The sequence below is a fragment of the Sinocyclocheilus grahami genome, unplaced genomic scaffold (assembly GCF_001515645.1).
Source record: "Sinocyclocheilus grahami isolate Dianchi unplaced genomic scaffold, SAMN03320097.WGS_v1.1 scaffold880.1, whole genome shotgun sequence".
Taxonomy (NCBI): domain Eukaryota; kingdom Metazoa; phylum Chordata; class Actinopteri; order Cypriniformes; family Cyprinidae; genus Sinocyclocheilus; species Sinocyclocheilus grahami.
The window spans coordinates 172,682-190,275 of NW_015506059.1; the positions used below are offsets into that span (position 1 = coordinate 172,682).

General features: G+C 35.9%; 1 protein-coding gene across 1 annotated transcript in view; it reads left to right on the forward strand.

Annotated features, from left to right (window-relative positions):
• LOC107563596 (arf-GAP with Rho-GAP domain, ANK repeat and PH domain-containing protein 3-like) overlaps positions 1–15,671 on the forward strand; it is a 35,689-nt gene extending 20,018 nt beyond the window's left edge. The window contains exons 12-34 of the mRNA XM_016248495.1: positions 279–364; positions 509–691; positions 2,207–2,348; positions 2,629–2,733; positions 3,997–4,153; positions 4,265–4,367; positions 4,452–4,650; positions 4,782–4,845; positions 5,780–5,943; positions 6,056–6,268; positions 7,217–7,322; positions 7,413–7,560; positions 7,863–7,931; positions 8,108–8,182; positions 8,436–8,553; positions 8,695–8,823; positions 10,569–10,705; positions 10,816–10,898; positions 10,980–11,015; positions 11,426–11,489; positions 11,572–11,715; positions 11,809–11,847; positions 14,441–15,671. Of these exons, the coding sequence (XP_016103981.1) occupies positions 279–364; positions 509–691; positions 2,207–2,348; positions 2,629–2,733; positions 3,997–4,153; positions 4,265–4,367; positions 4,452–4,650; positions 4,782–4,845; positions 5,780–5,943; positions 6,056–6,268; positions 7,217–7,322; positions 7,413–7,560; positions 7,863–7,931; positions 8,108–8,182; positions 8,436–8,553; positions 8,695–8,823; positions 10,569–10,705; positions 10,816–10,898; positions 10,980–11,015; positions 11,426–11,489; positions 11,572–11,715; positions 11,809–11,847; positions 14,441–14,851 (2,975 nt within the window). The 3' untranslated portion in view covers positions 14,852–15,671. The remainder of the gene's footprint in view (positions 1–278; positions 365–508; positions 692–2,206; positions 2,349–2,628; positions 2,734–3,996; positions 4,154–4,264; positions 4,368–4,451; positions 4,651–4,781; positions 4,846–5,779; positions 5,944–6,055; positions 6,269–7,216; positions 7,323–7,412; positions 7,561–7,862; positions 7,932–8,107; positions 8,183–8,435; positions 8,554–8,694; positions 8,824–10,568; positions 10,706–10,815; positions 10,899–10,979; positions 11,016–11,425; positions 11,490–11,571; positions 11,716–11,808; positions 11,848–14,440) is intronic.
• The last annotated feature ends 1,923 nt before the right edge of the window (positions 15,672–17,594 follow it).

The window sequence follows — 17,594 nt, forward strand, 5'->3', positions numbered from 1 at the left end:
TAGACCAGAAATTCGTCAAAACAGTTTGGTGTGAGAGGTTTTCCCTTTTCCAAATAGTCTCTAGCTTGCAAGGGTAATGGCGGTGAGGAGTCTTGGTTGATACAGATGGTGCTAAGTGTTTCTAAGCTCATTTGAGAGTTCATGTGGGGTCCTCTTGTGCCGTACACTACAGATAAAAGTGGCTCAGCGGCACCGTATCAGGAAGTCTCAGTGGGACAAACAGAATGAATGGTGCGTGGAGAGTGATGTGGTGCCTCTTTTGTTCTGTCTGCCTGCAGGCCAGCATCGAGGTCTCGGCACAATGGTGTCGAAAGTGCAGAGTCTGAAACTAGACACCAGCGTGTGGAGCAATGAGATCGTCCAGGTAGGGTTTGCCGTGGGTTTTTTTTTTTTTTACAGGTCTTTCTTTGAAAAGATCCTTGTATTCCAGTTATCAGGATTCCTGATATCCCCTGTGATTTCACCACAAGGTCTTTTACAAATTAGGCCTTATCTCTGTGTGTTCTAGCTCTTCATAATGCTTGGCAATGATAGAGCCAATGAATTTTGGGCAGCCAGACTTCCTGTGACTGAGGAGCTGGACTGTGACGCCTCCCCAGAGCAGCGGAAAGAGTTTATCACCCACAAATACAGAGAAGGCAGATATCGCCACCCTCATCCCAGTTTTAGCACTCAAGAGGAACTTCTTAAGGTAACGGATAAGCCATTTACACTTACAGGGGACAGATCATGCAAAACAATGATAACTTGTTTACCAGTCATTAAATTATTTAAGATTATTTATAGTCTTCAAAATACAGTAGTGAATACAAAAAAATGCTTCAGAAGTGTTGAGCATGGCTCCTTTAACCTCAGATTTTGTTTTAATTTCACTGTTTAATTTTAAACCTCAGTTTAAAAAAACCCAAATATCAGGGAATTTTAAAATGGAGTTTTCAGGCCTGGAAAATGTATGGAAGTAAAATAATACAATTAATACAAATACAATTTAATCTGCCCTCAGAGCATGTGTGTGTGTGTGTGTGTGTGTGTATAATATACACACACACACACACACACACACACACACACACACATGCTCTGAGGGCAGATTAAATTGTATTTGTATTAATTGTATTATTTTACTTTATATATATATATCTTGGCCAGGACCCTCTTGTAAATGAGATTTTAAATCTCAAGAGTTTTTAATTTCCTGGTTAAATAAAGGTAAATAAAAAATAATAAAATATATAAAATTGCCAATATTATTGTTATTAGTTTTAAATGCATAATAAAATAAAGAATAAATAAGTTATTCATAATAATAGCTATTATTATTGTAATTAGTATTACTATTATTGTTATTATTACTACTATTATTATTTTGTTTTTAAATGCACGATAAAAAATAAATATAATAATAATAATAATAATAATCGAAAAATGGAATAATACTATTAATATTACTACTACTACTATTACAACTACTACTACTACTACTAATAATAATAAATATTATTATTTAATGTAATTAAAATCTTAAAGTCATGGGTATGGTAAATATAAGTTATTCTCAGTAATGCTCAGTAGTAATGAAAGGCCATGGAAAAGTCAAGGGAATTCATTGTTCAAAAAACATGTAAACTTTATTTTCTTGACTGAAGCCTTCGTGTAAACCTTGTGCAGATAGGGATTTTGCCTAGATAATGATGTTAATATTGCTCTCAGTTATCTTCAGAGCCACATAACTTCAGCACTTTTGCACAATAAATGCATTTCCCTTTCCTCTTCTGCAACACACTTCATTTTGAAATACCCCGAATACTTCCTCAAATGAGAAGTGCGGTGCACTATTGCAGCGGGCATTTTTCCCTGTAATAGCTTTGCTTCAAAAGAAAATTTTACTGGGGCAGTGAGGACATCCTGTCTTAATATAGCTAGAGCCATCTAAGTATTATGCCAGTGGTCAAGCCAAGATTAGTGTGTATTATTCTTTCTCAGGACTTTACCAAGGCTATCATTTGTGTATCCAGGCTACCTATGAACCCCCGAATAAGCCGATGGCTGTGTTGTGAATTGAAAATAATAAAGAACCATAATAAAAGGAATGCAATGAATAGAAGGACTTTTGGAAGAAGCTTTGAATGTCCGTTGGCTAAATATGCTATTAGCGGTGCATTTGTTGAAGTGTGTAAACGTTTGTGTGTGTGTGGTCACCCTGCAGGCGCTGTGCACCGCTGTGACTGAGCAGAACCTGCTGAAGACGGTCACTCAGATTTTTGCGGAGGCTGAGGCCGTGCGACTCGCTGACGCTAATGGAAACGATAAGCGCGCATCCCCGCATTACTCATACACACAGTCAGCAGGTATGATAGAGTCCGTTCCAGTACTTCACTGCAGCCATGTTTCTTAAAGGTGAAGATTTAATTTGATAGGCACCATGTCGGTACTGGGAAAAATAAACTCAATCACAGTTCCCTTAAAATTCAACATCTTAACATGGTGAATAATGTTTGTTTTTGCTACACTCTGTGTTTCTCTGTACTACAACATCAATTACATTTTATGCTGGAAATTGTAATATATGTCATCCTTAAGTGAAATACAAGAGGTGTGAAGTATCTTACTGTCATTTTCTGGATTCAGATTCCTGTGTCTATGATGAGATCATGCAGTCTATCCTGTACTCCGGCTACCTCTACAAGTCAAGCTCCTTGAACAAAGGGACATTATCCCGCAGAACCAGAGACGGTAGGCGACTATGTGCCATAAACAAGCCTTGGCAGTGATTTGGGAGCAGAATGTACCTCTTCAGTAAAAATAAAGCTATTCAGTACCATGTGACTACTTCATACTCATCAGCAGTGTTGGGAGTAATGCATTACAAGTAATGCAAGTTATGTAATCAGATTACTTTTCCAAGTAACTAGTAAAGTAACACACTACTAAATTAAGTTTAAATTTAAATTAAGCAAATTAAATTAACAAAACACAAGTTACTTTGTTTTCTCATTTATTCACTGACATCTCCTCTGTCCCCATGTTGAGAGAAATTGGAAGTGAGGTGCAGAGACATTTCCTTTATACCGAGGCTTATTCATTTAGCTTTTGGTGTAAAAGGGCTTTTACAGTTGCCAAAAATTTTACTTTAGCATTTTTTGTTATTAAAAAACAAATAAGCATGCCCAGCCCAGGTGACAAAAAGTAACGCAAAAATAACACATTACTTTCCATAAAATGTAACTAAGCAATGCAATTAATTGCTTTTTATGGTGTAACGCAACTTTATAATGCATTACTTTTAAAATTAACTGCTCATCAACTTGTGCACGTATTAAATTAATTAGGTATTTTTACCTAAAAATCGTTACAAAATTAAAATGCATTCAAAAGTTTGGGTTCAGTAAGATTTTTAATAGAACTTTCTATTCAATTAAACAAAAATGCATTCAGTTGATCAAAGGTGACTCTAAAAACATTTATTTGGTATAAAAAAGATTTCTATTTCAAATAAATGCTGTTCTTTAAACTTTCTATTCATCAAAGAATCCTGACAAAATGTATCATGGTTTCCACAAAAATATTAAGCAAATGTTTTCAACATTGATAATAATCAGAACTGTTTCTTGAGCAGTAAATCAGGTTATTAGAATAATTTCTGGAGGATCATGTGACACTGAGGACTGGAGTAATGATGCTGAAAATTCAGCTTTGATCACAGGAATAAATTACATTTTAAATTATATTCACATAGAAAACCGTTATTTTAAATTATAATAATATTCCACAATATTACTGTTTTTACTGTATTTATTTTAACCAAATAAATGCAGCCTTGGTGAGCATAAGAGACTGTAAAACGGTACATTCAGACGAGTGTAAAACATGACCATCTGATTACCGCTCAGTTCAAAACATCAGTGGTCTTGAACTTTATACTGACATCTGATACGAAACAGCAGTTTTGTTTTATTGTTGTTGTTTTTAATTACCTGTTTGATTTTATTTATTCAGCAGATTTTCAGAAGTACTGGTGTTCGGTGGAGAAGTCTATTCTCTTCTATGAGTCTGACAGATGTCATGAGCCCAGTATGAAGATCGATGTGAAAGACATCATCTGTTTAGGAGTTAGCAGGCCAGACTCCAGCAACAACAGCGGCTTTATTGACAAGTGGGTGTCATTGCATAACAGAACATCCTATAGGACATAACTCGATTTAGAGATGTCATAGTATCTTAATCATAACATTATAACAATATGATTCTTTGTTGTTCCTTTCAGATTTCGATACACATTTGAACTGTACCTAACATCTGATAAGCTGATCCAGTTTGGCTTGGAGACTCCAGATGCATTGCACAGTTGGGCGAGAGCAATAGGGAAGGTAAATATTAATCAGTCAAGCTCTGCTCTATGTAGCTTGTCACATCAGTGCATTAGATCTCACCTCAGTTTTGATCTCTGGCAGGCCACCACCCCTCTCAGCTGTCACTGCCTGCTGGCGCGAGAGTTCGAGCGAGTGGGCGTACTGCGCTACAAGGCCATGCTAGACCCGCAGCAGTGGAAAGAAGGCTTCTTTGTTCTGCAGAAGTCCAACCTGTTCATATGCCCTGGAAATGATGGAGCCGCAGAGGATATTATAAACCTGAAACGCCTACAGGAGCTCAGTGAGTCTGTTAGCTCAATCACTGTGAAACTGATGCAATATTTCAGAGAAAATAGTGCTGCTAAGTTTACCCTCGAGGATTAATAAATGAGCTATGTACTTATCCGTCTTTGTCTTGGGTTAAAAATCAAGGCATTGCATCGGAAACAGAGAACCATGAGAAGAAGGACATCCTGGTTCTTGTTGAGAAAGGAAGGTGGGTCTTTGACTTCTATTAATGTACACGTTTAAGCCAAAGTTAAACCTGTTTACTTTCTTAAAGGAATAGCTCTCCCAAAAATGAAAATTTGCTTAAAAAATACCCCAAGGCCATTCAAGATGCAGTTATTTTCTTCATCAGAACAGATTTGTATAAATGTAGCATTCCATCATTTGCTCACCAGTGGATCCTCTGCAGTGAATGGGTGCCGTCAGAATGAGTCCAAACAGCTGATAAAAACATCACAATAATCCACAAGTAATCCACACCACTCCAGTCCATCAATTGTGAAGCAAAAAAACTGTGTGTTTGTTAAACAAATCCATCATTAAGATGTTTTAAACCGTTGCATCCGGCTAGAGTCCATAATTCATAATTCTCCAGTGAAAAAGTCATCTCATCTGCATCCGGAGAGAAATATGCATAGATCAAGCACTGTTTACAAGCGAAAACAGTTTTAAACAAATATGTCAGTGTATTTTCATGTTAGCAGACAACAAGGGATGTACTTTTTCACTGGATGAAGCAATATTATGGATTATGAAGTCATATTTTAACCAGAAGTGATGGGTTAAAGTTAAAACACCTTGATGGTTTTGTTTCTTTTCACTTCACAAGATGTTAACTGATGGACTGGAGTGGTGTGGATTACTTGTGGATTATTGTGATGTTTTTATCAGCTTTTTGGACTCTCATTCTGACGGCACCCATTCACTGCAGCAAGTGATGTAATGCTAAATTTCCCAAATGAAGAAACAAACACTCATCTACTTCTTGGCCCGAGGGTGAGAAGATTTTCAACAAATTTTCATTTTTGGGTGAACTATTCCTTTAATACACCTCCATATTCTTATTGCAAATGATTGTATTTCATTACAACAAAGAAAAAGTCCATTATTCTTTCATCAAAATATAATGACTCTGTCTGCAGGACTCTGCATCTGCAGGGCATGGGCAGGACCGATTTCTCCCTGTGGTACACAGACATTCAGAAGGCAGCAGGAGGGAAAGGGAACATCCTGAAAGACCAGCAGCTCAGCAGAAATGACATCCCCATCATCGTTGACAGCTGCATTGCCTTTATAACTCAGTATGGTGAGAAGACAGACTTCTCAAATCCATGTGCTTTGAATTGAAGACATTCCACCCTGCCTAAATAATTATTAAATAAATTAACATTGCAGTCCAAATTATCTCTCTTACACAGGTCTAGGCCATGAGGGTATATACAGGAAAAATGGTGCGAAGTCCAGAATCAAGCTTTTGATGGAGGAGTTTCGTAAGGACGCCCGCAATGTGAAACTCCGCATTGGAGATAACTTCATAGAGGACGTGACCGATGTACTGAAAAGGTTCTTTCGGGAGATTGATGATCCCATATTCATGGCTGATCTCCACCCCTTCTGGAGGGAAGCTGCCAGTTAGTACAGTAAACTTTCTTTGAAATGCCGTTTAATTAAAAATTGTGGGTTAATTTCCGCATAATGTCTATGCATCTGTTGCATGCTAACGATTGCAAACAATAGCTTTGATAGAACATACAGTGGGGCAAAAAAGTATTTAGTCAGCCACCAATTGTGCAAGTTCTCCCACTTAAAAAGATGAGAGAGGCCTGTAATTTTCATCATAGGTATACCTCAACTATGAGAGACAAAATGAGAAAAAAAAATCCAGAAAATCACATTGTAGGATTTTTAAAATTCTAAAGTTTGGAGTTTTTTTTTTTTATGTGAAAGTCTCTTATGCTCACCAAAGCTGCATTTATTTGATCAAAAATACAGTAAAAACAAAAATACTGTGATATTTTATTAGAATTGAACATTTTCTGTTTGAATATATTTTAAAATGTAATTTATTCCTGTGATGGTAAAGCTGAATTTACAAATCTTTTGTAACATTATAAAAGTCTTTACTGTTGCTTTTGATCAATTTAATGCATCCTCACCAAACTTTTGAAATGGTAGTGTAAGTTTTGTAAAAACAAACAAAACAAAATACTGTAATATATACAGTATCACAGTCACAATTGGGCAGTCCTGCTAATGAATGTTTAAATTCCATAATTTTCGAAAGTACAAAAATTGCGTTGGTAACACAACCAGATACCTGTAAAAGACAAATTATACAACTTTATAGGTAAAGCAGCAAACTTTTTTCAATAATTTTTACTGAGGAATTTAAGTGGTTTAACAGTAATACAGTAAGATTCACACTGTACATGTATTATTAAATGTATATAACAAAAAATTTATTTTACAACCATAAACATGAAGTTTTAAACAACCCCGAATATTTGCATAACTGACAACAAACATACTGGATTTTGGCTAGTTTGAATAGTCTCAGTGATTTCTCATACTATATGCAGAGATACCTCAAAAGCCCCAGCGTTTGGACCGATACAAAGAGCTGATTCGAGGGTTACCTCGGGTCAACAGAACAACCTTAGCAGCTCTCATCAGTCATCTCTACAGGTGAGTCTTCCTTCGGAATCTGGTTCAGCCACGTCTGGTCTTTGTTCATTTATAGCAGCTCTCTCATGGCTTTTTCTTCCTCTCTCTTAGGGTGCAGAAGTGTGCTGATCTCAATCAGATGTGCACTAAGAACCTGTCCCTGCTGTTTGCTCCCAGCCTGTTTCAGACTGATGGGAAAGGGGCACATGAGGTCAAAATCATAGAAGACCTCATCAATAACTACCTGTATATATTTGATGTAAGTGAATAACTTCGTAACATGATATTATAGCAAAAAAGTATGGCGGCACCATGGCGAAGTTGTAATATCAGGTGATGATATGGTAGTACAGTACTTATATATTCCATATACCATGTAACAAATTAATGAATTATTTCTGAATACCATGCAAATGTATTCATATAAAAATAAAAAAACCTGCACTGGTATAAAAATACAAAACTTGGTAGTACCATTGTAACTTTTTTGTGGAATGCAGTTTTGTGTAAATGTGAATAATTTTGATGCTTTTTAAAGGTTTTCTTTTTGTGTTTGGTCAGATTGATGAAGAACATCAATCTCAGATTGAACTGGAAATCAGTTTGATAACCACCTGGAGAGACACACAGGTAGAGTAAAAAAAATAAAAATTATATACAGTGGGTACGGAAAGTATTCAGACCCCCTTAAATTTTTCACTCTTTATATATATATATATATATACATCCCTAGGCAGGCTTTGATGTCAACATTTATTAGTATACTAGCATATACAGTAGATGGCTTTTTCATACGTTTCTTCCAGCTCTCACAGGCAGGGGACTTGATTATTGAAGTATATCTAGAAGAAAAGTTACCAGATTGCTGCATCACTCTGAAAGTAAGTGATCATATTTGGAAAGGAAAAAGAAATGTGCGTGTGTGTGTGTATATATATATATATATATACATCCCTAGGCAGGCTTTGATGTCAACATTTATTAGTATACTAGCATATACAGTAGATGGCCTCAAAGCTAACATACATAAAATAATATTGTGAAAAAAAAGCATAAAACTCAAATTGTATTTCATGTTGCTGTTGCACAAGATTCAAACCATCAGTGCAAACTTCTGGTGTGGCTCTCCCGCAGGTGTCTCCCACAATGTGTGCCGAGGAGCTGACCAATCAGGTGCTGTATATGAGAAATATTCCTGCGGGTGAAAAAGACGTGTGGATGACCTTTGAGGACATCGAGGAAGGAGAGCTTGGTAAAAACAAAATGCACCCCAATTCATTCGAACACAATTTCACTTCAGTCACTACTGAAATTAATCAGACACTGCAGTGCAAGCAATGTTTTTTTAAGGCCGGGAGAAACAATAGATAAATGCAGGATGTCATTTCTGCAGAGCGACCTCTTCACCCGAAAGAGAAGGTTCTGGAACAAGCTCTACAGTGGTGTAAAATGGCTGATCCCAGCTCAGCGTATCTGGTGGTGAAGAAGGTGCCTAGAGGAGAAGCTATTGACATTTTCACAGGTGAAAACATATTCATTTCATCAGATGAACTGACTTTCAGAAAATATAATGTAGTGTGGAATATTTTTAAGTATTTGAACCCATTTTTCACTTCAGTTGTACTGCATTGTCACAAAAACATTTTTATAAGTACAAATATTCCATAAATCCCCTCCAGTAACTTGAGGTAATAAAATGCACAAAAATTGCAATGCTGTTCAAAAGTTTGAGATTTTTTGTTGTTGTTGTTTTTGTTTTTAAAGAGGGGAGTTTTTATGCTCTATTCTGCATGCATTTAATAAAAAATACAGTAATATTGTGAAATATTATTAACGTTTCAGACAACAGTTTTCTATTTATTTTAAAGGGGTCATATGATGTGATTTAAATTTTTCCTTTCTCTTTGGAGTTTTACAAGCTCTTGGTGCATAAAGAAGATCTGTAAAGTTGCAAAGACTAAAGTCTCAAATCCAAACAGATATTCTTTATAAAAGTTAAGAGTCAGCCACACCTACCTAAAACGGCTCATCTAAACACGCCCCCACATATCTACGTCACGATGTGGGAAGATTTGCATAACGCCGCCCAAATGTTCACGCAAAGAAAGAAGGCGTAACTTTTATTCTCGCTGTAGTATTGTTTCCGCCGCCATGTCCTGAAGGTGCTGTGTGTTTCGTTGTGAAAGCGAAACTACTTTGTTTGGTCTTCCAAAAGATTACGATATCCGCTTCGTCATGCCTGGAGCTGATCTGTGCTGTTCGCTGAGGAAATACATCAACTTCGCGCTGTGGATCGGCTGTGGATGAAGCAGAGTCCAGCCCGGGGTCGTCACATGTGGTTGCCGCAAGCCCACCAGACGCTCCTTCGTCGAATCCGCTGGCCACGCTGTTCTCAAGCCCGCCGGCCGCTGCTCACTCAAGCCTGCCGTGTGTTTAGTTGTGAAAGCGAAATTACTTTGTTTGGCCTTCCAAAAGAGGACACGACTAGAAATCAGTGATGATTCGCTGCTCAAAAAACATTTCTTACATTGAAAGCTGTTGAAATCAGTCATGCTGCTTAATATTTTTGTGGATTTTTTTCTTCTCAGGATTGTTCGATGAATAGTTCAAAAGAACAGCATTTATTTGAAATAGAAATATTTTACCGTCACCTTTTGATGCATCATATTAATGTATCATTGCTTAACAATTAAAAGTGTTAATTTCTTTAAAAAAACAAACAAACTCCAAACTTGTGAACAGTAGAGTATACAAGAATTCGAAAAAAAGATAAGAAAGAAAATATAGCATGTCACATTGAATTATTACTAGACCGCTGTATTACTGTACATCTCTGAAACCGTATTTTGTCACACGAAAAACACCAACTACATTTCTTACATTGAAAGCTGTTGAAATCAGTCATGCTGCTTAATATTTTTGTGGATTTATTTATTTGAAATAGAAATATTTTACCGTCACCTTTTGATGCATCATATTAATGTATCATTGCTTAACAATTAAAAGTGTTAATTTCTTTAAAAAAACAAACAAACTCCAAACTTGTGAACAGTAGAGTATACAAGAAATCGAAAAAAAGATAAGAAAGAAAATATAGCATGTCACATTGAATTATTACTACACCGCTATATTACTATACATCTCTGAAACCGTATTTTGTCACACGAAAAACACCAACTCTATACTTTGTTACAAAATTTTACAAAATGATACAGCTGTATTGTTGTTGACCTTGTATCTGTTGTATCTGTGTGTTATGGGCTGCAGCCTATAAGAGTGAGATAGTGAAGTCTGGAGTGCTGAAGTGTCGGGAAGAGCCGCCCAAGCTCTTGCAAGGAAACAAATTCCAGGAACGATCTTTCCAAATTAAAGACCACAGATTGCTCCTGATGAAGGACAAAAAAGTATGTATACTGTTCATCATCACCTTCTACGTTACAGCACGTCAGAGGATTCAGTATAAATGAGAAGTGAACTGAAACCAAAAACTGAAAGCATCTTTCCTACCTCACAGAGCAACAAACCTGAGAAAGAATGGCTGCTGAAAACCTTAAAGATTTACATGGGGATCAGAAAGAAGTTAAAACCACCAACAAAGTGAGATGCATGTTCCACAATAAGCTTCTTTTCATCAGTGAACTTGATATAACTTTAAATAACAAACATGTTTACTTGCAGATGGGGATTAACAGTGATGCTGGATAAACAGCAATTGTAAGTTTTGTATGTTATATACTGTACTGTAAGGTTCAGTTCTCACTATTAGCTAGTTGCTTATTAGCATGCATATTACTAGCATATTGACTGTTTATTAGTACTTATAAAGCACATATTAATGCTTTGTTCTGTATGACCATATTCTATAGCCCTTAATCCTAAACTTAACAACTACCTTACTAACTATTAACTAGCAGCAAATTAGGAGTTTGAGGCAAAAGTCATAGTTAATAGTGAGAATTAGTCCCCAAACTGAAGTGTGACCACAATAATGTGTATTATAGGACATAAGTATGAATACATTTAAAAGTATTATATATTACTTTGCAGTGCATTGCACAGGCTTTATAGAAAGTGTCTATTTATAGCTACATAGTGAACAATAATCACTCTCCTTGACCTCACAGGTACCTCAGCTGTTCCTGTGAGACTGAATTATGGGACTGGATGACTAATTTACTAAAAGCACAGGTACAGCACATTTTAAATTGAACAAATCTGAACGTTTATTGACATTTCAGAGCTGTAAATTAGCATTAACGTCTTCCCTCAGAATGATGATTTGCGCCCACCTGTGATGAGGCGGCACTCTTCCTCTGACATTTCCAAGCAGAAGTTTGGCACCATGCCGCTAGTGCCCATCAGAGGAGAGGAGAGCAATACCAACTCCACCATGCTCTCCGCCAATCAGACTCTGGTACAACACAATTGTGTCCTCTAGTGGTTCAGTGCATGTAATGCTCACTTGTTCTTTGCTTTGAGACTTAACTTGTTGTCTGTATTTTTGCAGAGAAAGCTCCACACGAGAAGGGCTCTCTCAATGTTCTTTGTAAGTAATTCTTTTTTTATCTGCAGATTAATCCAATGCATTTTATATAAGAATTACTTTAAAGGAATAGTTCAACCTAAAATGAAGATTTGCTAAATATTTACTCACCCTCAGGCAATCCAAGATGTACATGAGTTTGTTTCTTTATCAGAACAGATTTGAAGAAATGTATCATTGCATCACTTGCTCAGCAATGGATGCTCTGCAGTGAATGGGTGCCGTCAGAATGAGAGTCCAAACAGCTGATAAAAACATCACAAGTAATCCACACCACTCCAGTTCTTCAGTTAACATTTTTACTTCAAATCATTACTAGTCTTCAATCCATGACATTGCGTTCTCCAGTGAAAAAGTCGTCTCGTCTGTATCAGGAGAGAAATATGCACAGATCAAATACAGTTTACAAATGAAAACTGTTCAAAACAGATCTTGGTGGAATTTGATGTGAGAGGAAAACAGGGATGGACTTGTTCACTGGAGGAAGCATTATCATGGATTATAGACTCGTGTTTTGGACTTTCATTCCGACGGCACCCATTCACTGCAGAGGATCCATTGGTGAGCAAGTGCTGTAATGCTAAATTTCTCCAAATCTATCCAGATGAAGAAACAAACTCCATCTACATCTGGGATGGCCTGAGGGTGTGTACATTTTCAACAAATTTTCATTTTTGGGTAAACTATTCCTTTAATGTTCAGTTTCACACCTTTGCATATAAGTTCTGTTGCCATTTTTTCAATAACATAAGTCACAATTACTCTGATTACAGTGGCTGCTCAAATTGTAAAAGTAGGAGGTTTGGAATGTATCAAATGACGTTTGCGTCTAAAAAGCACTCAAAAATTTAGGAGTGTGCTTTACAAAAGAGCCTATACTTAATGGAGGAATTCCCTTTGACTTCCTCGGTCCTCCCCCCCCCCCCCCCCCCCCCCCCGGACATAATGTTGTTTCTCTGTGTGTTGCGCTGAGTAGTGGTGTTTTGTGTTTGTGCTGTGTTTTCCCTCTAGTCCTGCTCTTCCAGCCTGAGACTCCTGATATGACAGGATGCGTTTGGAGGAAGAAAGCTTCTACTGCATTGTTCTGCAACTGTAGCCTTGAGGGAGGGTAGGGAGCTGGCTTCACCTCTTGTGCTTTGGGAAAATGCCGCAGCTTCTGGTGTGTCCCGGCCCAAAAGCTTTCGAAAGCCAATTGTCTGCGGGCTTCATGCTTTTGTCCTCAATGTATTTGGCAATTATCTTGATGCTGTCTCTCTGATACTGAGACAAAAGTTTCAACTCAGAAAAGGAAGTCATTTGTTTTGAACATTGTCGAGGGGCGAATCCCTTTCTGTGTATGTCCCGCTAACCACAGATACTTCTTTTGTTTGCATAATGGTAGATCATCTAATCAGGTATCTAGCAGATTAGGTGTTTTCACGAGATAATAGTCACCAGTGTGTTCGGGAACCTAACACCCGTATAGTTGAGACGTAGTTTTTATTTTCTTTGTTCAGGATACTGATTTGCTTTGGACGTACACATTTGTGTTTGCAAGCTCATATGCTTACTTGTATTTTATAAACCGATAGCTTGATAGGTTGGTCTGATTGGTTGAGCTATACATTCAAAGCTGTTGTAAAATAGCAAATAGTATGTATGCATGTATTTATTTATTACACAATATTTTTAACATTTATTGTTGTTAATTGTTTTATGTAATTTTAAATGTAATGTAATAGTATATTCACTATAGCTAATTTTGTGTAGTTAATAAAAAAATGTAATGCCATACTACAACAACAATAATAATAATAATTAATAAAAATAAACTTGGTAATAGTAGTAAAGTATAAAATTATAATTATTATTATAAGGTTCTTATAATAGTGTATTCGATATAATATATTATGACTCATTTATAGTTAATAATGAATTAAGATAATTAAGAGATAATTAACTATTTAGACAATACAGTTATGTTACTATATTATTATTATTATTATTGTGTAAGGTTTATGCAGTAGTATAGTCACTATATTATGGCTGATTTACTATAGTTAATAAAAACATAAATGTCATTAAACAACAACAATATAATAATAATAAGTGTGTGTAATATTATAAGATTTATGTAATAGTATATTCACTATATTATTCTTGTTTCATATAGTTGCATAAAAATGTAATGTCATAAAATAACAACAACAATAATAGTAATAATAATAATTATTATTATTATTGTATACCACAAGTATTATTATTAGAATAAAACACAATATAGTTGTAGTGTACAATAATAATAAATTATAACTATCATTATTATTATTATCAAGGTTCAAATGACGTTATTTGTGATAAGTAAATATGATTATTATCACTAGATTTATTGATTGAATATCGGGTTCTCTTATCATCACATTGCTGTTGTTTTCATTTAAATTCAGCCATTGTCAAAACTATTTCAGAACTGTGTTGAAGTGACTGGCCTGTCATGTGTTATTGGTTTAAAGACTTCGGGCCGTGCAATCAAGTGTTGTAATTTGAAATCCACTACAGATATCTTTTTGACCTCCTGGTATGCCTTCCCATTGTCTTTTTTGTTTTTCCTACTCAGCCCATGAAGGTGCAGCAGGACTCGTTTGCGGAGCGCATTGAAAGCTCGGAGCCTTTGTATGAGGAGGTGGGCGACTTCGGTCTGCAGGTGCTCAAATCTTTGGAAAGTAGTTTCCTGTCCAGTGCTCACACAGAGACACAGGAGGTGCCAGCACGGCCCGTCAGCCTCGGACAGAGGAAGGCCGTCTCCCTGGATCGCATGGTTGGGTCAAACCCTGTGCACTCTCTCTTATCCTCTGGCGAGTCAATAGACACTCTGGGTCAGGAGGAGCCCACAGACTCTCTGCATGTCCCACGTAGGCACAGGTCACTCAGATCATGCAGCCCCCAACAGGAACTGCTGTTACAGGAACTCTCCACGATGTTCTGCAAGAAACCAGAGTCTGAAGAGCAGCATGAGAACCTCACCTGAGCTTAGAGGTGAGGTTAATAATAGCTGTTATTAAATTGCCATGTGTGTCTGTTTGAAATCGGCAAGTAAGAATCCAGTATTAAATTGATGATTTTATTAACATAAAAAAGTATTGTGCCAAAGCAGTCACTGAAATTCAAAAAAATGAGTCCGTGAATCTGTGCTAGAATTTGTTTTGTAGAAATTGGGTAAATCTGTTTTGGCATGTGCGTTTGGTGACTTGCTACACTATAACTGACCGACCTCTCAACATTTAAAAAACAAAATCACTTTTTTTTTAATCATTATTATATTTTCTTGTATTATTTGTACCTAAAGATGAAATTGCATTTCAGTTCCATTTCATAACTGTTTTTTAAAAAACGCATTTCTTGGCTCAGTAACATTATGTTATCTGTATAACAGTAAGAAATGCAAGTAAAGCAAAGCATGTGCATTCTGTAATATATAATCAGTGGTCTTATTAGCAGAGAAAACATTTACATTGATATTCCTGGACTGATTAAATGACTACTGTATGGGTGCATTTCACTTCTCCTGGGACTTTGACCAGATCTTTTATATGTATACAGTGTATTATATTTATTAATTTATTTATATAGGTCATTTGATTCATTCTCATATTTCTCACTGTTTGGAGACACAGTGAAGGAACATTATCAGAAGGGTAAAGGCAGTTTCTTGAGTTTTGACTGTAACAGTAGAGGGCAGTATAGATACAGCACATGATGTCCTGACAATCTAAAGCATTTTCACTCCTCTTTACAGGCATTTATTAAAGGCATGTACAGTTCTATAAAGGTCATAACAAAATAAATCTGTTTTTTAATAACATTTTTGATTGTTTCTCCAATTAATAAAGTATCAGTTGTTTTTGACCCCGTTTTTAAAATAGATCATCCAGATATGAAGCACTACTACTGTACTGAATTCATTACTGCTATATTATTCCTATAGAACTGCCTGTTATATTTAATGCTAAAATGGTTTTTGCTAGTGTTATGGCATGTTTTCGGTCACTATCAGATACTTTGATATGCAACACATTATTTTTATAGTTTATATTATAAAAAGTCTCACATTTTGATTAATTTCATTCATGTGTGCTTAAGTGTTTTGAATTTTCTAGATGTTTTTAGCCGCTGAGATCTTCATTGGTTTATACTGAATCCCAGTGTGTAAAAATAAATGCAGAGGCATCAATATCAAGATTGTTGGTGGTCAAATAATAGGGTAGAACTACAATATAAATAGGTTTGAGGTGTTGACTTGAATCTTCAGGAAACCGTTTGAGTAAAACAGGATTATGAGAGCAAGCATGTAGGCCTGGCTGAGGATCAGTCAATCAGAAGTGTCTTCTGGGGAGATTTGACTTTAAGAGTAATCTTATTATCCATGCTTTTAACTGGACACCTCTGAAGTAACGCTGTCATGAAGGAGATGCCTCTCATTTCCTTAAAGATAATCGCTCTCTTTATGTCCAAATCAGTCAAATATCGCTTATATTTGTAGCAATTAATTGTTCCATTTAGAATAAATGAAAAAAAATCTCGATCAAATTTGATTTTGTTTTTGGGAAATGGCTGAGACTCATAAAAAAAGGTTTTGAAGGCCATTTTCCTGCATAGCTAAAAGCTGAAGCTGGGTTTTCATGAAGTTGTAAGACACTGAACCCTTTTATAAGAATACTAACAATTAAATGTCACCAATTTCATGGAAAATACAATCTTTGTGATATTTGAATGTTCCTATAAATCAAACGCTTGACTAAAATTTGGCAATATATGAGGCACTTTCCATGACCTATGTGCTTTTTTTTTTTTTTTTTTTTAACCATTAGATGCACAAATCCCATGTATTTGTTACAAGAATTAATAGATATGTTAGATACTAAATTATTTCAGTGACTCATTTTGGTAACATTTTATTTTAAGGGCCAATTCTCACTATTAGCATGCATATTATAGCATATTGCTATGTTTGTTAGTACTTATAAAGCACATATTAATGCCTTATTCTGCATGACCATACTTTAGATCCTATTAATAAGCAGCAAATTAGAAATTTAGTGAGGCAAATTTTGTTGCTAATAGTTAGTTAATAGTGAGAATTGGACCTTAAAATAAAGTGTGACCCTCATTCGTTTGGTCCCAAACTAGCTAACCACTATTGAGTGAGATTAATTTATGCTTATTTGCAATCCTGTTACCCATTATTTTATTTTATTTTACCTTATTTTTAAATTTTTTAAATTTAATTTTACTTAATTTTAAAAATTATTTTAATTAATTTTTTTAAATAAATCACAAATCAGGGTTGTAATGTTATGTCCCAAAGTTGGTCAACCTTTTGAGGTTGATAATCAACATTTGTTGTATTTGTGGAAATATTACCTATTATACATGTTAAGTTTTGACCATTTTTTCCAGCATTGTTTTCTAATGTTGCCTCTTCCAAATCTGACAGAAAAAAAATGCAGCTGCAAGCTCATTCCCCAAACTGTTGGCAGAACGCACAGATATGTACCAGCAGCTTTTTTTTTCCAGTGAGCATTCAACAGGCTCAGAGTGGGAGCTCTTGTTTGAGTTGCTTTGTACATTCGGGGTCTTTTCTAGGGAAGAAGGGACAGCAAAGACAAGCCCCTACAAGCGCTTAGGGGATTAAGTTCATTCTCACTGCCAATTCGTCACCTTCCCTGTGCCCTCTGCTAGTGGTCTCAATGTGCTGCAGTGTTTTGTGGTGG